The 19681-nt window shown below is 49.5% G+C and overlaps 1 protein-coding gene across 4 annotated transcripts in view; it reads right to left on the bottom strand.

Moving 5' to 3' along the window:
• Nucleotides 1-19681, bottom strand: part of PHC2 (polyhomeotic homolog 2) — a 61079-nt gene that overhangs the window by 10919 nt on the left and 30479 nt on the right. For 3 of the 4 annotated variants that reach the window (XM_079986861.1, XM_079986863.1, XM_079986864.1), the window contains 6 exons: nucleotides 19384-19461; nucleotides 19022-19186; nucleotides 14950-15099; nucleotides 14349-14682; nucleotides 12226-12647; nucleotides 10537-10714 (listed from right to left, as the gene is read on the bottom strand). In XM_079986861.1, the coding sequence (XP_079842987.1) occupies nucleotides 10537-10714; nucleotides 12226-12647; nucleotides 14349-14682; nucleotides 14950-15099; nucleotides 19022-19186; nucleotides 19384-19461 (1327 nt within the window). The remainder of the gene's footprint in view (nucleotides 1-10536; nucleotides 10715-12225; nucleotides 12648-14348; nucleotides 14683-14949; nucleotides 15100-19021; nucleotides 19187-19383; nucleotides 19462-19681) is intronic. The other variant, XM_079986862.1, reaches the window with a different exon arrangement.

Genomic DNA, 19681 nt, shown 5'->3' with positions numbered 1-19681 from the left:
TGAGGGGGAGATGCACACATGATTGAGCAGCTATCCCAGATGACCTGGTCAAGTATTCCAGGCAGAGGGCACAACTGCCAAGTCGCAGGTCAACTGGCACTGCCAAGCGAGAGCTCAACTGATTGCTTCTCATTTGAGCAGGACAAATATTTGGGGGAATCCAAGGCCACTGCGGTGTATTTCAAGTTGGCAGCTCAGCTTCTGAACATTCCCTTGCAGTGTCATTTGCTGGGGAAGGCAGGAGGGCGAGTGGCTCCCCCCCCCCCCGGCAGCAAACAGTACAAACAAAATTCAGGGTTGGAGCCAACCCATTCATATTAATGAACACAGGTCACACCGGCTGACTTCAGCAGGCAATGGGCCTACTCTGAGTAGCAGCAACCCTCAGTGCTGCACTAGGAAGTGAAAATTGGGTTGCAGTTGGTTGCAGGCTTCAAAGAACTGGCCCGATGCCCCTTTTAGAAAAGGCTGTGACACCTGTTTTGCCTGTAGATCTTTTGCCTGCAGAAGATCCTCGAGGTGTCTCCAGCTATATCTGGAAGAGACCCTTGCCTGTATGCATGGAGAGCTGCTGCTAATCCATGCAGGCAACACTGATCTATACCAGGGTTTCCCAAACTTGAGTCTTCAGCTTTTTTTTTTTTGGACTACAACTCCCACCATCCCTAGCTAGCAGGACCAGTCATCAGAGATGATGGGAACTGTAATCCAAAAACAGCTGTAATCCAAAAACAGCTGGAGACCCAAGTTTGGGAAACCCTGATCTAGATGACCAAAGGTGTGACTCAGTAGAAGGCCTCTTCCCACTTAGAGACAGTCCTTTATTCAGAAAAATGAGGACTGGAACCTTGCTTTATTTTTAAGCGAAGGGCCTCTGCTCAGTGGTCGAATAGACACGTTGCATAAAGAAGGTCCCAGGGTCATTCCTTGCAACCTCCGGTTCGGGCCGACAAATTTTCCCTGCCTGAAATCCTGGATAGCTGCTGCCAGTCAGTGTAGCAAATACTGAGGTAGATGGACCACAATGGACTGAGCATCATATACTGCGGTTTCCAAGTTTAAATCAGCCATTTATTTGGAACTGTGCAAATTAGACCCTGGCCATTTTTTGGTAGGGGAAGCAGCAGCTGCTTTTCCCAAGTTCAATCCCCAAACGGCATCTTCAAGTATGACTGGGAATCTCCTGAAAACCCAAAGAGCCACTGCCAGCGCAGGCAGCGTAGACAATGCTGAGATAAATGGGTCATAACGGTCCGACTCTCACATATGGCAGCTTCCTACGTCCCACAAGTGAACAATGCACAGCATGGAAGAGCGCCACCTGCTGTCTATTCCGGAGCTCCTGCCAATCAATCACAAAGGACATGCGACTGATCCTTACAAGGGTTAGAGGAAGGGGGTGGGGAGAGAGAAGAGCAACAGTCCACTCTCCCCCCCCCCCCCATTTCATAATGGGAACAGGCATGGGAACCACCTGACAGGGCATGGACTGCAGTGTGAAACTGGAGCACCTCTCCAGAGAGCGCCTCTTCCCCAGCTGCGCAAGCAGGATCGGGAAAACAGCGCAGAGCAAGCACATGGCATGCATGGGGCGCATGAACACACAAGAGGGGCAAGGCAGGGAAGACAGCAGCTGCTGGAGGAAGAGGAGAAGCTCAGGAGAGAGCAGGCAGGCTCCAAGGCATCAGACAAGGGGCTGCGAAACCCAGGGCTCAAAGTTGGGTTTCTCCCAACCCCCTGAGCAACGGCATCAGGTCTTCTTGCCTGGCTCACCCCCACAGGATCTGCAACAAGGGGGCAGCCAGTAGGATGGCCAGACCTCAAGAAAGCTCTCTCTCTGAGCCACCAAGCTTGCTGGGAGGCCAGCCAGACGTGGGGGGGGGGGGGAGGGATGCATCAGGCACAGCTTCAGTGCTGAGATGAGCTCTCTCCTTCTGCCACAGGAAAAGAGTGGCACAGAAACCCTGGCTGGAATTCTCCCCGCACGGAAGGGAGCTGCCAGCACCATCCAGGCCACCAGAAGGAGAATTCCGAGTGGCTATTTTAAAACCTCCTCAACTCAGCCCAGGCTTTGGAAACTCAGGCCGTCCTACTCATGTGCCAAATAATCTCCTTGCCCCTCCCTCTTTCGCCATGCAAAAACAGAAAACAGCTTATTTTCACATGTTCCTTCTGCGATCTGACAGTTCTCTTCCTCTTTCCACTTATGCGCACCAGGAACACAAACAATTACAGGTATAATGCAGAAAACTGCACGTAATTTGAGATTTCGGCAAGGACTAGAACCTCCATTCGCTTTCTAGGTGATCCGGCATTCCTTTATTGCAGCCTGTTGGATGATGAGGGCTAGAACCCTCTGGACTCGTTTCATATAATTTAGCATTCTTTTATTACAGCAGAACCATTGTTTTCAAAACAACCTTCGTCACATGCCTGGCCAATCTGGAACCACACTTGGTAATTAAATAGCACTAATATGCCTTACTTGTTATTTTAACCCATGTGCAACTGTACTCATTCTGTGTGCCTCTTTCACAGCTTTTTTATTATTATTACTATTATTATTATTATTATTATTATTATTATTATTCCAATTTTCACCTGTTGTTATCAGTGTTCTGCTTTATATACACATTATAAAATGAAACTTAAAAATATTTACCCCAAAACAAAATCACTAATATCCTATCACAATGCTTGTAATCCCAAAGATTAAAGCAAAACCCCTATCTCTGTGCTGAAACACATTCATTACCCTGCACCACCCATAAAAGGGCTTATATTCAAATATCATTTGTACTGGAGATAAAACAGAGGCAGGGGAATAACAGAGACCAGGGGAGAACCACAGCTCAGTGGTTAAGGAGGCATTTGATTTTCATGCAGAGTCCTGGATTCAATCCCTAGCTTCTCCAGGTAGGGCTGGAACAGACCCCTCCAGGAAAGAGCACTGCTGCCAGTCACTGTGTACTGTAGACATCCATGAGCTGGATGGACCAATGGTATGACCTGCTACAAGGAAGCTCTTTTTGTTCCTATTTCAATCAGAACCATGAGGACTAGAATCTTGGCTTGATTTTAAGGGAAGGTCTGTAGCTCAGTGGCAGAGCACCTGCTTTGCACACCGAAGGTCTCAGGTTCAATTCCTGATGTCTCCATGTAGGACTCTTGCCAGCAAAACCCTGCCAGTCAGCGCAGGTAATACTGAGCTGGGTGAACCAGTGGCCCGACTCATAATAAAAGGCAGCTTCCCAAGTTTGGGTGGTGGCAGGGACAGAATGTTTTAAAACCCTTTGTCTGTTCTCAGCCGAGGTTGGCAACTTAGGGTCCCCTTTCAGCCAGGGGATGTCTGGTTGCCAACCTGCTGCATAAGAAATGAGTCACGCGCCAGCCACTCCAGGGAAGTGTCCTTGGAGATGGTACCCAGCTGAAGTGCTGTTATCACAAGCTCCTTAGGCAGCTGCTTTGTTTAGAAAGCACAGCTCATTTGCAGTGGGAGTACGGCAGCGTAGCCAACCCTTTCTGAACATTTCTGTGCTCCATTTCTGGGTCCCAGCCAGCCATTCCTCCCCGCAGAATCCGAGAATCCCACTCCTGCCTTTCTTTTCCAACATTCTGCAGCTACTGAGCATGCTCAGTCACAACTGGGCTTTTGCAAATGAGTAAGCAAGTTCCGTTTATTTTTTGTACTTTAGGGTGATGGAGGGCATGCCATAACCCCACCCCTGGTTTCTCTGTGGCCCCATTTTACACATAGCCCACCTATATGGCTCAAGGAAGTGAGCCAAGCTGCGCCTATTAAAACATTTAAAAACAGAAACAAAACAGAGGTGCAAACATCATTAGGCGACCTTGATAGCCAGGTTTCTTGTGCCTAACCTGTGGCCTACCACCACGTGTTGGCTGACTCCCATCAGGCTTGCCCAGCATGGCAAAAAAGTCAAGGCTCATCATTATTACCATTAATTTATAAATCGCCTTCCAAACCTCCATCTCAAGGAAGTTTATGCATAAAATAACCAAAGAGAGTTAAGAATATAAAAAACAATACATTTAAAATGAAATTAAAACCCCACAGGCTATAGAGTCAGGTGTGGGCAAGCTGTGGGCAAGCTGTCTGGAGGCTTAACAAAAACAACCTCTGGAGGACTGCATTTACTTGTGGGCTAGAGGGACCTGTGATTGGACCAACTTTATTAACGGCCTTCTTATTTTTTCAATATGCATTTAGACCTACAAGTCCCCTAAAGCAACAGTGGCAAGGCCAGCAACCCGCTCCAGTTTGAATGAGGTCAACTATTGCAAAAGTTTCCGCAAAACACTGGTGCAAATGATAACTGGACTTAGGAAACTGAGCCAGGCCACTGGTCCATCTAGCTCAGTATTGCAGGCATTGACTATCAGCAGCTCTCTGGAATTTCAGACATTAAATCTTTCCCAGTCCTAACTGAAGATATTGCCATTGGGGACTGAACCTGGGACCTTCTGCATGGAGAGCAGGTGCTCTAACCATTGAGCAACTGTGCCCTTCCCAATCAGCTTGCTGCCTTGTCAGCAAAAGCGCCTTTTGTTTTCAAAGATTTGCCACCGCTCTGCCTTACTTCTGCTTTTTAAAAGACAAACAAACAACTAAATGACTGTTGACAGAAGTCAATGGGAAGAGCTAGTCAGTCAAATTACATAAATCTACGTAATCAAACTTTTCTGGAAAGTGCAATAATTCATTTCATTTTTTTATTTTAAAAAAAGTTGCTTGGTTTCACAACAGCAGCTAACCAATTTTATGGCTGCAGTGAGGGAAAGCATACTTCGACTGAAATATTTATAAAGCAATATTCTTTTTTGCGATCCAACCGTGCTTCAGAGAACGCAACTGTTGTTTGGTAGCATTTAACAAGTCAACTGACCAAAACCTTTTTCTCTTTGCAAACCGCTTTGAGCTTTTTTAAAAACAAACAAACAATCAATGAACCACCAAAGGCCCACTTGTACTCCAAAGCAGCTAACATCGCATTAAACATTCAGCGGAGCAAGGGAGGGAAACCTGTGGCCCTGCAGATATTGCCTCCAGGCTCCTGACCAGCATGCTCAATAGTCAGGGATGGTGGGGGTTGGGTGTGTGTCCAGCACAGGTAAATGCATGTAGCTTAGTGGTAGAACATTGCCTTGTATGCAAAAGGTCCCAATTTAATGGCACCTCCAGGTAGAACTGGGAGAGACTCCTGCCTGAAACCATGGAGAGCCACTGCTGTCAATCAGTGCAGACAATATTGAGCTAGATGGACCAAGGCAGCTTTCCACAAGTCTCCCAGCCCTGCAATGGAGAATTAAATTTAGGGGATTAAACTCTCTCACACTCATTGTAAGACACAGGAGAGACCCCGAGTGCCCTCCACAAGGCATTCAAAGTCTGGAATCCTGGGAGCAAACCCCACTAAACTCGACAGGACTTGCTTCCAAGAAAACAGGATTGTACTGTTAATGTCTTGTGGATTGGCAGAGGTAGCGCTAGACTCCACAACTCTGGAGAGCTGAGCTGAGAGCCCACCTCCTGCACATGTTTCCTGGGCAGCTTGCGCCCAGCTTTGGCTCTGCTGCTGCCCTCAGTCTGCAGTCTCACCAAAATCAGGACCCATCCCCAACTGGCTGAAATCAGCTCCAGCCCTCAACCGCAAAACAGGAGCGCAAAACAGGAGCTCGCGCATGCTTCTTCTAACTTGACAGGCCAGCCCTCAGTCCCCTTGGGAATCAGTGGGATTAATGTGCAGTTTAAGTACCCCGTGGCTTAGCCATACAGCCAGATCTGATTCAAGAAGTTCAGTGGGGCTTACCCCTGAGTAATCATGCTGCAAACTGCAAGCCTGGGGGGAGGGCAGGGTGGCGGCGGCTGCAAATATTCCTTAAACACATGCTTAGCCCACTTTTATTTAAAAACAGACATGCAACACACTTACAGGTTGATGGTGAAGCAATATAGATTGAATTCATTTTCCATCATTTGAGAGCTGAATTTCAGAAGGGGAGAAAAGATTTGGCCAGACTTACTGGTACTTTCCCAACATGATGGCATCAGGCTATATTTTCTACCATGCCTTCCTGCTTCTGGATTACTCCAGTGCCCAACCTCAACCCCAGGGGGACTCCTACTACTGGGGGGGGAGCTGTTATCCCAGAACAGCCCCTCCTAAAGGGGAAAGTAAGGTAGGAAAGAGCCCCACTGGATCCAAGGCTCATAGAGGCCTGAGTTCACCTTTCCAACAACACTGGATGATCCTGGAAGTCATCCAAGGCAACAAGAGAAGAAGGTCACACACTCCACGGGCTGTCAAATAGCCTGCCCCTGGATATGGAGGTTCTACTGAGCTGTAACAGTTAAGTGCACGATTCTAGACAGCTTTACTAGGAGGCCCATGAGTAGCTTGAGGCAGAGGTCAGAAAGTCAGACTAGGACCTGGACCAGGGTTCAAATCCCCACTCAGCCATGAAGCTGACTGGATAGCCTTGGGCCAGTCACTGCCGCTCAGCCTAACCTGTCTCATAGGGTTGTTGTGAGGTTAAAATGAAGAAGGAGTGCCCTGCACGCCACCTTGAACTCTTTGGAGAAGGTCAGGTATAAATGCTATCAACTGAACAATGGAGCTGACCCCCAAGCCTTACACTCCAGAAAAACAACTCTTACGATAAATAAAAATTACCCCCATAATATTTAGAAGGGAGTTGAGGGAACTCCTTCTTTCTTTGCCTCTAAACCCTGCACAGCCAAGCAATTCCAAACAACACCCTACTTACCCGTCACTTTGACAACAGCCCCTCTCCACCACAAACCCGGGCACAAAGGTCTATTATCTATTTTTGACACACACAAACACCCATCCAAAAAAGGAAACCTCCAATCGCTCCCGCTGAGTGCTTTCCCTTTGGGGACCAGTTCCACTTTCTTGGACTTGGCAACCGTGGATGGGAGAAATATCGTTAATAACAAACAAACAGAGAAGTCTCCACCCCCACCCCCACCCGCCCGCCGCTAACCTGAGTCTCAAGCGCAACAGCAGCAACTCCAAGTCCCATCGGAGGGCGAAGGAACAAAGGCCCCGCGTCCCCGCCGGAGCCCTTACCGTGGCGAGGGCAGCCGGGCACGGCGGCAGGCCGAGGCAGCCTCCGGGCTCCCGCCACGCAGCATCGGGAGTGGGGTGGGGGGGGGAAGAGGCCTGAACAAAGCGGGCAGTCGCGCTCCGCCTCGGCCGCGCTGAGCACCTGTTCGCCCCGGGAGAGGGAGGCGCGCGCGGCGGTGCCAAAAGGGTCCCCTGCTCCGTGCGCCCTGGGCGCGTGCCAAAACGCGCGCCGCTGCGCCCGCCGGGCCTTCCTTCCTGGCTCGCTGGCTCGGGCCGCGCTCTCGCCGCGCCCGGGCTGGCCGGGGAAGGGGAAGCGCAAACAATGCCGCCCGCCGAGGGTGGAGAGGGGGGAGCGGGGGCAGCAGAGGCAGCAGCTGCCGGCCAGCCTCCGCCTCCTTCTGCTCCGCCGCCTCCTGTTTCCCAGGATTGGCTGCGCCAAGAGCCTCCGCCTCCCCGAGCGCGCCTCGGCAGCAGGGAAGGGCCGAGGCCGCAGCCTCCGGAGTGGGGGGCGGGGGAAGGAGGGCTGAGCGGCAGCCACGGGAGGAGCAACCCAGTCTCCAGTTCCCAACAACGGATGGCAAGATGCCCCAGAGAGCCGGGACGGGGAGCTCTCCAGATTTTATAAATTTATTCATTACATATATAGCTCATTTTTCCTCCAAGGTGGTGTACCAACTTGCCCTCTTTTGGGGGCGGAAAGATTTCATTTCTCTTCATAATGTATTTGAATACCACTTTGGGTTGTTGTTTTTAAAAAAGCAATCTAGCAGTGTATACATTTTATGGGATCACAGGCATTGATAAAGGAAAAATGTCGTTTTTGAAATTTTCATTTTATAATGTGTATAAAATGGAACCGTTATAACAATAAATGAAAATTAAAAAGATGAACAACAAAACTATAAAATGGGCACAGAGGAGGAGTACAGCCACACATGGGTTAAAATAACAAAGTCTAAGCAAAGAATATTAGATATCTGATTATCAGCTCCCTCCCCCTTTTCTCCTCACAACAACCCTGTAAGGTAGGCAAGACTGATCTACTGGTTGGCGCAAGGTGACTCCGTGAGCCTTGTGGCTGAGTGGGGATCCACTCTCCCTGGTCTTAGAATCCACCACACTAACCACTACACTTGCTCTCTAGATATTGGGGGAGGGGGAGTCCTGGCAGACATGAAAATTCAGCTCCTCATTCAACTAACAGGATGCCACTGACATCTGGGGAATCCGTGCTGGCTTTTTGTTGTTGTTGTTTATGCAAAAATCACTCTCACTCTCAGTCACTCACTGCTTCCTTTTTTTTTTTTTTTTGACCAGTGCTGAAAAAATAATGGAAAGTGGAAAATCTCTCTCTCTCTCTCTCTCTCTCTCTCTCTCTCTCTCTCTCTCTCTCTCTCTCGTTTCCACTTTCCATTATTTTTTCAGCACTGGACACACAAAAAAGGAAGCAGTGAGAGGGACTGAGAGTGAGAGTGATTTTGAGCAGCTGGGGGGGGGGAGAGAAAGCAGGTGTGTGCTTGTGTGGCCCACCCCCCACCCCACAAAGGGTATGCGGAGGAGAGGGGAGCAGCAGGAGCTGGCCATTGTTCCCGGGGGGGGGGGCGGAATATCCAAGCACCCCCTCCTCTCCCTTGGCCCAAATGCAGATGTGGGGCTCCCCTTCCCCAAAGGAGAAAAGGTTTGCTCCATTTAACTTGATCGAAGGGAATGTGCAGCCAGGTCAAAGATCCAGCTGCAGAGCCTTTTGTCTCTGCAGCAGGCAGGCGGCAAGGGCCTCCCCTCCAGCTTCCCAAGAGTGCAAACAAAAAAAGGAGGGGGCGATCGAACCCTCCCCTCCCCATGGAACTGGGACAAAAAGCAGGCAGGATCAAGTACTACTATGCAAAGATGATGGAGGGAGGGGGGGAGAGAACAAACATTTTCCCTTCTCCAAAACAAGCCCATGCCGAGGGGGACATAAAAGCAGCCCTACCAGGGTTGGAAGACAATAGCCTTAGAATCTCAGAGTAGGAAGGAATCCCAAGGGTCATCTAGTGCAAACCCCTGCAATGCAGGAATCACAGCTAAAGAATCCCTGGCAGGTGGCCCTTCAGATATTTAAATATGGCTCCATCATGTCACATTTCAAAGTTCTCTTCTCCAGGCTAAACACACTCAACTTCTCATGAGACTTGGGTCTCCAGGTCCCCTCGGGAAGCCTAAACCAGTTCTCCTGGTAGAACCAGGTGGGGCAAGCTAAGGAAATTTCAGTTTTTACAGCTTATTTTTCATGAATGTGCATGTTCGGGTGGGGTGGGGGAAATGGAAAACGTGTCTCTCAGAACACTAAAAAAACAGCCCCTGGATCATCAGCGCAGCTCCCCTTTCCTCAACAACAACCGTCTTCCAAGAATGCACAAAATGCCACCCGCACATTTCCATAGCCAGGGGACTAGAAACTTGATCTTTCAAGAGGGAAGCTGAATTTCAAGATTGTCTGAGAAAAGAGTTCCAACCATCTCTATGTAAATCAACCTGTTGCCTTCCCGGTATTTTGGACTACAGCTGCCATCATCCACAGAGAAGAAGGCATAGATGTTTCTGAACTAGGTGGTATCTCCCTAAGGATTCCATACAGTCCAGGATCAACATCCATTCCGTGCACTTCCAGAATTTTTTTTTGGGGGGGAGGGGTTAATCTCAAAGAATACTCTGATTATCTTTTACGTTCATCAAGAGGCAAGTTTCTAGTCCCTGAGATCAGCAACAATAAAACTCTGAGAGGAAAAAAAATTAGTAGCTGGGGGCAGGTAGGGTTTCCAACACCTTCTGGCACAGGGAGAAGATCCGAGGGTTTGGGGTGCTCTCCAGCAGTGTGCCCCTTTCCCAATCAACCAAATCGTAAGAACGACGTTAAGCCAAACCACACACAGAATATATATCAATTAATTCAGCTTGTAGAATTCACCTGTCTTTTAAAAATAGATCCGACAAAGAGGGCTTTGTCTCATCCAGGATACCACTTTCTACAGCAGCCAACAAATAGCATGCTCCCCCACTGCTTGATTCTCTGCAACTGGTACTCAGAGATAGACTGCTCCTGAACACAGAGGCTCCCTTGGAGCCATCATTGTAAACTGCCCACGATTTGGAGCAGCCCTCATAACCCCACAACAACAGATAGGTACGTACAGCACCACTCTGCCCCTGAGTGCCTATTCAGAAGCACTCCTTAGGATTCAGAAGCATTGCTGCAGGCAGAGGCAAGTAGAGTTTGACAACCTTCTCCTTCCTCCAGCTGGAGATTGCAATAAGAAAAACACACCTCTCTGGTTCCTTTTAAAGCAACCCTGCAGGAGAGAAAGGGCTGCAAAGATTCTTCCCCCCCCCCACACACACACATAAAAAGGAAGCACATTTTCCTCCCCAAAGAAAGACCCCTTACCGTGAGGCGGGGTGGTCCCAGTGCCCTCAGAGGCCTGCTGCTCAGGAGGGGCTGCCAGGGGTGGCGTCGTCAAGGCGCCCTGGGGTGGGAGTAGGGGCTGGGTGACTCGTGACTCTGCCGGGGGCTTCTCTGCAGGAAACGGGTCTTTCCTGGAATTCTCCTGGTTGCTGAGTGGCGGCTGCAGAGGAAGGACGAGAGAAGCGAGGGAGGAAAACATCAAGAGCAGGGGGAAATAAGAGGCCCCTGCTTGCCCTGCTGCAGAGGTCTATTTGCTGGAGTTGACAGGAACTGAACCCGGGACCTGCCACAGGCAGAGCACAACCTCAACCCCCTGAAACTGCAGGCTTAGATGCACTGTTGTTTTGCAGGCATTTTGCCCGTCAGAGTGTTTAGTACTTTGCAGAGAAGTGTCACTCCCTAACCATAACAGGAGACAAGCAGGCAGGAGATCTGGAGTGGGGAGGAACTCAGGGGGCACCCCCCACCCCAGCTTGCCAGGGGCCTGGCTACTGGGACAGTGTTCACACCAGGCTGCCAAAGGCAGAACATCAAGTGTGGAGGGGAGCCCCTGTGGAAGCAGCAACCCCCTCAGAGGTAACAGGTCAAGCAGCTCTCCCCAAATGGCTGGTTTCCTTGAGCAAGTGGGTGGCCTCACCCAGAGCAGGATCAAAGACCCATACGTCATCAAAGCAAGGACATCAGAACAGAGGTGCACTTCGTTTGTACTAAAAACTGGGCTTTTAGTGCCACATCTCAAGCCCTCTGGAATCCATGCCCAGCTGAACTTAGACAGGCGTCTCAGCATCATAGCCTTCCCCGAGGCATGACCCAGTCATTAATGAAATAAGAATTGTAACTCTGTAGGGATGTTTTAATTGTTTTTACAACTTACTCCCCCCCCTTTTTTTTTGGTACTGTATTGTATTCCTATGCTACACACTGCTTTCATGGCCTAATTAAGTGGATTCCTAATATGTAAAAATAAATAAATAAAACCAAGAACAGCCCTACTGGATCATGGCCAAAAAGGGCCTATCTAAGTCCTGCATCCTGTTTTCACAGTAGCCAAACAGATGCCTAAAGGGGGAAGCCCACAGGCTTCCAGTTGTTGTTCCCCATCATCTGGTATTCAGAGGTAGGCTGCTCGCAGATGCAAAGGCTCCACTATCACAACAAACATCCATGAGAAGAGCTCTGTTAGATCAGGGGAAGAACAGTCTGAGGCGTTCTGGGGTCAAGGAGGAAACCCAAAGCTAAAAAAGGAGTCAGGGTTTGCCCAACACACCAAAGACATTCTCCTTGCTCTGGGATGTTTTTGTGCGATTCGCAATGCGCTGAGGCGAGGGTGGGGCACTTCCAGCCCAGAGGCTTGCACAGGCCTGACAAGAGTTCTGAATTTGGTCCCTGGGGCTGTTGCCCAAACCACGGCCACCCGTCCCGCATGCAAAGCAGCTTGCCATCGCTCTGAAGCCTGTTTGCAAGCAGCTTATATCAAAACCACTTGCAAGTGGGTTCCCAAAAGACAAGCCCCTTTTGAGTCATCACCTAGCCTCATAAGGGTGACAGGTAGGTGATGGACAGGTGCCTGCCTTGGGAGGAAAGACCGGGGGGAGGGGGGAAAGGATCCAGTTCCACCTCTCTGTCCCAGTCCTCACCCCAAAACGAATGCCCCCCAGAGGCCCAACTCACCGTCCCAACAGCTGGCTGCAGTTGAAGGATGACGGCCGAGGCGTGCTGGAACTTGCGCTGGCCGGCGTGGTTGGGGCAGCCAGCGGGTCTGGCTGGGGAGCCACCTTCCAGCCTCTGGGCCCCCAGCGCTGGGGGCCCAGGGGGATGTGGGATGTGCTGCTGCGAGGGCTGGCTGGCAGCAGGCTTGTGCTGGCTGGGGGCCTGGCAGGCTGGCAGGCTGGTAGCAGGGGCCTGGTTCTGCGAGGGCCCTTGGGCTTGCAGGCTGGGGGGCGCCCCAAGGCTGGGGGTCGGCGGAGGGGGGACCTGCAGCTGCGGAGGCCTGGGCTGGAGGGGTTGATGTGGGTGCTGCTGCTGGATCACAAATTGGTGCTGGATTGGCTTCTGCTGTTGCAACAGCTGGTGGGTCTGTAGCTGGGAATACGCTGGAGGGGAGAAAGGAGCCAGTTAACTAATGCCACTCCAGATGCCCTTTAAATCATCATCATCATCATCAAAATAAGCCAAAGATAAATAACACAAAGAAGTACTGTATCAGCAGGTTGAAAGCAGCATAAGGTTGGACACTGTAACGGAACTTGTAATTCCAATAAAATGCCATTTTCCCCATAAACCTGGTCCATATGTTGTTGTTTTTTTAACAGGTTAGTCAGAGTTACTGTGGACCCAGTTTTCTCAAGCCATCAGTTTTATTTTTACTGGAGGAAATCAAACAAATTGGTAATAAAAAATGAGTATCAATCTGTTTGATTTGCTTCTGTGAGATAAAAATGAATTAATAAAAATAACAGAATAAAGAAAAACACAGTGTGATATATCCACTTAATATTAAGTTAGTAAAGTACTTAAGACTGTTTGGAAACCTTGATTTCTCATTGTCTTGTGGTTAGATGAGTCCTGTGTTTCTGCATTTGTGGTATACAAGATAAAATCCCACCAAACATCATAGACGTTTTCAAGGTCCCTCCTGTCTCTAGCAGCATGTGAGTTTAGCAAATGTTAAACTCCACAAATTTTTATGCTAAAGGGAAAGCCGCGAGCCCTGTAAGGTTTTCCATGTGGAGGCAACTGAGGTTCATGCCAGTGTCCATGTCTAGAGTTCCCGAGAGCTGAAAATTCCTGCAGATATACATCCTCATAAAGCCCTCTCTAGCTAGCATCCAGATGAGCAAGGAGCATTATCAGAGTTCAAGGACGCAGCCCAGCCAGGAGAAAACACTCCAGGAGGAAGCAAAGCAAAATCGGTGAGCTATAAAGTGAGTCAGGAGCTGCCCACAAACAACAGCAAAAGTGGAGAGAAACTCTTAGCCCCAGAGTTGCCGAGAGCTGCTAGGAGACCCCTACAGAAGTGACAATTCCCAGAGTGGTTTAACTATCAATCCCTCTTAGAGTAATAGAGCTGGAAGGGATCAAAAGGGTCATCTGGTCCAAGCCCCTGCAATGCAGGAATCCTTGGTTCAACATGGGGCTCAAACGTATGACCCTGATGAGTCTCATGCTCTACCAACTAAGCCATCTCACATGGAATTCTGAAAAATATAGTAATATAATCACCAGCCAGTTACTAATAAGCGCAAGAAGTAGTCACCAGGTTCCTTGGAATAGCCTTTACCAATCAGCATCCCATTCAGACATTCTGGGTGACGACTCCCATCCGTTGCCACCCAAAACATTTGGAAGGTATCTGGGCTGGCAAAGGCTGCCTTAAGAGTCGGCTTAAGAAATATTACAGTATGATGAATTCATGAGCAGGATTCGAACTATGAGCCACAGTGGGAATTAAGAGATTATTTTATGGTGGTTATGACATAACCATGAGAGAATGTAGGATGCAACAAGGGGGAGAAATTAAAAACACAATGGAAAATGGGAGGGGGAGTCGGGGGAAAAACAAAGAAAAATTTACCATATTTTGGTATTTATGAAATTGTTGATTTTTTTTTTAAAAAAAGAGTCAACTCTAGATGATTTCTCACTCACCCCATGGTTCTCAAAAAGATCCCCCAACCGCAGAAGCAGGGCAAGGGGGCAGCTGACAACCCCCTTCTGCTACTCCACACCCCCAGCTTTGCTCTGCCCCCCCCCCCCGGTGGGCCAGTCCAGTGGAGACAGGGCCAGTGCCTCACCTGGGGCAATGAGCGGGTGAGTCGTGGAGGAGGTCACCGTCCGGTTTGTGGAGCCGCCCCGCCCATCCAGATTCCCAGCTCCCCCGCTGCTGCTGCTGCTGCCACCTCCGCCACCCCCCTCTCCTTTCCGAAGATGCTCCGGGGCATGTTCAGAGACGCCCGCCTTGCCACCGGGAGCCTGCCCAGCCGTCTTGCCCTGAGAAGCTGGAGAGGAGGTGGAGTGGCTGCTGTTGCTCGGGGTGGGCTTCATGGCCAATGTGGGGAGCTGCTGGCTCAGAGAGGGAGCCAGCCCCTGAGCGGCTGCCTGCTGGGTGCGGAGAGATGAGTTTTGTACCTGCAACAAGATGGGAGACGAAAAGAGCTCAGCTGCAGAAGCCTGGTACACCCACAGAGCCTACAGTACTGTCTATACCAACTGGCAGCAGTGCCCCAAGGTTTTGCACCTGGAGGGGAGGGGTCTTCCAGAAGCTGGGGGTTGAACCTGAGATCTTGTGCCTGCAAATCATGCGCCTTAAAACAGTGAGCTGCGGCTTCCCTGCCCTTCTTTCTCCCTGCTAAAACCGCAGAGACACACCCAGACCCTCACCCTCCTGGTTCTTACCTGAGCTGTGGTGGTGGATGGCTGGGTGGTGGTGGCCCCCTCGGGCTGCACCGCAGCAACCGTGGCCGTGGGCGTGAAGATGAGCTGCGGGGAGAGAGGGAGAGCACGGCCTAGGCTCCTAGCTACTTGCACAAGGTTACTCTGCTGAGCCTGGAAATCACAGGAAACGGGTCCCCTTATACATCACCTGTTGCCGTCCCAGCAGAGAGATCATAGCGTGGGGGGGAGCTGGGGGGGTGGAGCAGCCCCAGGAAACCACAACCATGCGGGACGGAGGGGAGGGATGCACCAAGGAGCATGCTCAAGGACTCCATGCGTTGGGGGCTTTGATGCTAGATTACTGCAATGCACTCTATGTGGGGCTGCCCTTGGGCTTGGGTTCAGAAGCTCCAGCTGGTGCAGATTGCTGATGGGGGCATCTAGCCAGCAACACATGGCACCACTGTTGAAGCATCTGCACTGGCTGCCTGTCCACTTCTGAGCCAGGTTCAAGGTCCTTGTCTTAATTTACAAAGCCCTTAGGTCCAGGGTACCTTAGGGATCACCCGAAACCTTCTGTCCCAGCTAGATCACCAAGATCATCTGCTGGAGCATTGTTGGCTATTTCCTGATTTCGCAAAGCTTGTTTGACAACCATGAGAAACCAAGCCTTTAGTGTCGCCAGCCCAGTCCTATGGAACAGCCTGCCACCGGAGATTCAGCAAGCGCCTTCTGCTTCAACTTGTAAACGCCTGGTGAATACTTTTCTATTCCATCAGGTCTATGCAGGCAGTTAAGAATACATCTTTCCATAACAGCTGATTTCCGATGTTAACTTTTTATTATGGCTCTTACTGCATGGTTTTTAGGTACTACTCCACGAATATTTTTTGTGCATAGCGGTATATACTTTCATATCATGTATAAATAAAGTGGTTGCCTCTGAACTTTGGAACACTCTTTCCAAAGTTACACCAAACGGATCAACAGAAATGAAGAATAGGGATTAAAAACGCATATGCTTATTTCTTATATTTTTCCAGGAAGGTGATACAATGGAGCTTAAAATCAGAAACAGATTTTTCACAGACCACCTTAGTTGTGCATTTGGGATGTGCAGTGTTTCTTAAGTTAACAAACCAAGATGCCACCTCACCCAGGAAAGGAAGCAAAAACAGCAAAAGGCTATTAGCTGCTTCAGTAAGACACAGGAGGGGGTAATTTCTCCTGGAGCAGACTGTAAGGGGAAGAGTAAAGCATATACTGCAACACTTCACAAGGCAACACATTTGCAAGGGTAACTAGAGAGGTCATAATTTTGACCATTACCAAAGTGTGACCATATTTTTTTTAAAAAATATGCCAGAATTGGAGTGTACTGACTAGGTTAAAAAAAACCTAGTGTGTGCATGTTCCACATCCAAAAATAGAGGCCCACTGTCCAAATTCAAACCACAGTTTATTCCATTTTAAGAGCATTTTCCCAACTGTTAATTTCTGCATTATATCTGAGCCACTTCAGGAAATATGGTGGAATACTGATACGGAAGGGGGGGCATGTCTTCTTCACCTTCTTCTTCGCTACAACATATCCATTTATTTCCAATTGTCAATGTCAAAAGGGACTAAAATCTATAAAATTCATAGAAACTCAACGTGCCAATTTGCTCAATTTCTCTAGGACTCCATGACACCTCCCCTGTCCTCCATAATCCCTCAAGCAAGGTGTCAAGACCCTAATCCTGTCAAATCACTCTGCCAAGCCTTTCCTCCATGGACCATTGTCTTCTCCTCACCTGTACTGTGCTTATCTGTGCATATCTCCAGCTCTGCATATTCCCCCCTCCCTCCTCCATATGTTAATCCTGTGTAACCCAACCTCTTCTTAATGTATTCATGATGTAACTGGGATGTATTTTGCACTGTATTCTGGGACATGGAGGGAAGTTTCAAAAGTTCATGTCACCCCTTTCTCGCTGTTCAATCTCGCCTTGAACCTGTTGCGCAATAAACTTGGATCTTCTGCAGCTTGCTCCTGTCTCTGGCTGAGCTCATTTTCCTCCGCAGGGACCCGCGGACTTAGTCCGACGAGCTGGGTGGCAGAGCAGCCTCGCACCCAGATTTTACCGTAACAAATACAAAGCAAGCTTAGCACTCATTTCTGTGTTATTTGCAAATTGTCCCGTCCCCCCCCCCCCCCCGAAGCAAATTACACTGAAATAAGAGCTAAACTTGCCCTTATGTGAAAGCTCATATGTATCACAGAAATTAACTGTTAGGGGAAAGTTGGGAAAATGGAATAAACTGCCACATGAAGGAAGCCACTGTGCATGGGAACTTCTGAATGGGCCTCACTGCAAAACCATGCTCTAGAGAGACTCGGAACCAATTCCGACGCCCTCCACCACCTTCTCCATACCACCACCACATCAAAACTGCAGGAAAACCTGAATCACTGCATTGCACACAATGTGGGCCTTCTTTTGTGCTAGATCTGGAAGCGGCATTTAGTGCAGAATGCTGCAACATGGTTGCTGACAGGAGTGAGGCCTTCTCAGAATATAACAACCACACTCAGAAATCTACACTGGTTGCCGATTTGCTACCAGGCAAAGTTCAAGGTGTTACTACGGTGGTACCTCTGGTTATGAACTTAATCCATTCCAGAGGTCCGTTCTTAACCTGAAACTGTTCTTAATCTGAGGTACCACTTTAGCTAATGGGGCCTCCCGCTGCCACCACGCCGCCAGTGCATGATTTCTGTTTTCATCCTGAGGTAAAGTTCTTAACCCAAGGTACTACTTCCAGGTTAGCAGAGTCTGTAACCCGAAGTTTTTGTAACCTGAGGATTTCTCACAGTAGGAGCAGTGATAGGGCTTGACGCCCAGGTGGATGCACAAATGCTGCGCCAGGTAGGAGGCGTTGGCAAAGGACTTGGAGCAGTGGGGGCACTTGTGGGGCTTGGCCTCTGTGTGGGACTTGGAGTGGATCTGCACCTCCGACTTGGTGAAGAAAGTGAGGGGGAAGACTTTACACCTGGAGACGGTCAAGGACAAGAAGGGGGAGGGGGAGGCGTTTCAAAGACACAATTCTGCATCAAAACATAATCACGACCATCATTTATTTCTTTACTTGATATCTTCAATGTCCTGCAGTGCAGCAGCTTGGACAGGATAACCCTTGGCATCCTCTCCAACTCTGCCATTCCATGATTCCATACAGTGGTACCTTAGGTTAAGAACTTAATTCATTCTGAAGATCCGTTCTTAACCTGAAACTGTTCTTAACCTGAAGCACCACTTTAGCTAATAGGGCCTCCCGCTGCCGCTGCGCCACTGGAGCACAATTTCTGTTCTCGTCCTGAAGCAAAGTTCTTAACCTGAGGTAATATTTCGGGCTTAGTGGAGCCTGTAATCTGAAGCGTATGTAACCTGAAGCGTCTGTAACCCGAGGTACCACTGTATTAGTATATAAAGCCCTTAACCTGGGACCAGTTTACGTGTGAGGTTGCCTTACTCCTGCGGTGCTGGCACTGTTACATGTACCCCGTAATACCCACATTTGTTAAGGAAGCCATATTTTAGAGAGGCAGACCCTACCCTCTGGAACTCCCTATCTATTGATGTCAGCCAGGCACCTTCATTGTACTCTATCCAGCGTCTACTAAAAACAATTTTGTTTCAGCAATCCTCCCCAGGAATGTGGATGTGAGGTTTAATCTGTTTTTAGTTTATTGTTGCTTTTATCTTTTGAACATTTTAAAGAAATGTTTTCTACTGATCATTTTCTTCTTTTTTTAAAATTCTCATTGTAAATAGCTTTTGAGGGTATTTCTCTTTTCAACAGACAGGTGGTGTGTAATTCTATTAAATAAAAAAATAAAACGCCCAGGCTGGTGTAGAATGAGCAGAAGAACAGTCAGGGTAGTACCCAAAAGGGTAAGGTTGTTTCAGCACCTCCAGGATGCTGTTCCCTTCCCAGAGTCTCCCCAGATGTACCAGTAAGGCACACACCATCTCCCAATAGGCTGTCAGCTCCCCTGGAGGTACCCAGCTGGCACAAACAGGGGATTCAAGATGCTCTGCCAACTTACCATCTGAGCCCGCAGGTACATCTGGGCCTGGCTGGCGGTCAGGGTGGGGCTGCTGGCGTTGCCCAGGAGTACGGCTTGCTGAGCTATGCCAGAGGCGGCCGCCGAGTTCACGCCCTGGGCCCGGTTGATCAGCTGGGCGGCAGCTGGGGACGTCGCCAGGTTTATCTGGGATTGGGTGGGGAGGAGAGGGAAGACAGAAAGTGGTGCAGTGAATCTGGACAACGGCATGGAGGAGGAGATGGGGACAGACCCATCTGCACCAGCAAAAGTGGAGAGCATCAGGCCCCAAGATGCTCTGGCTCTGTGGGGCAACAGAAACCCCACAGCAGCCCTGCAGAGAGAGGGACAGACTCAAGGCTTACCGTGGACTGCTGAGGCGGGGTCTGCGTGGGCCCATTGTTGCTGGACGAGGTATTCTGCCTGTTGGCTGCCAGGCTTGCCTGGAAGGGCAAGCAGAGGAGGAATTAAGCAGAAATCAGACATACTGAATCCATATTGCCGTGATTCCTGCAATGTGGGGGGAGGAGTTGGACTAGATGACTCTATGATAAGAACATTTGCCCATTTACTTCACCGGTCGGCAGAGGCTCTCCAGGCTTTCTGGTGTGGGGCATTCCCAGCCCTATACCAAGGCTTGAACCTGGGACCTTCCCAGGGTCA

This window comes from Podarcis cretensis (genome assembly GCF_951804945.1).
Source record: "Podarcis cretensis genome assembly, chromosome: 8".
NCBI lineage: Eukaryota > Metazoa > Chordata > Lepidosauria > Squamata > Lacertidae > Podarcis > Podarcis cretensis.
Note: the sequence above shows the minus strand (reverse complement) of the source record. Positions and strands in the feature narration are given on the sequence as shown.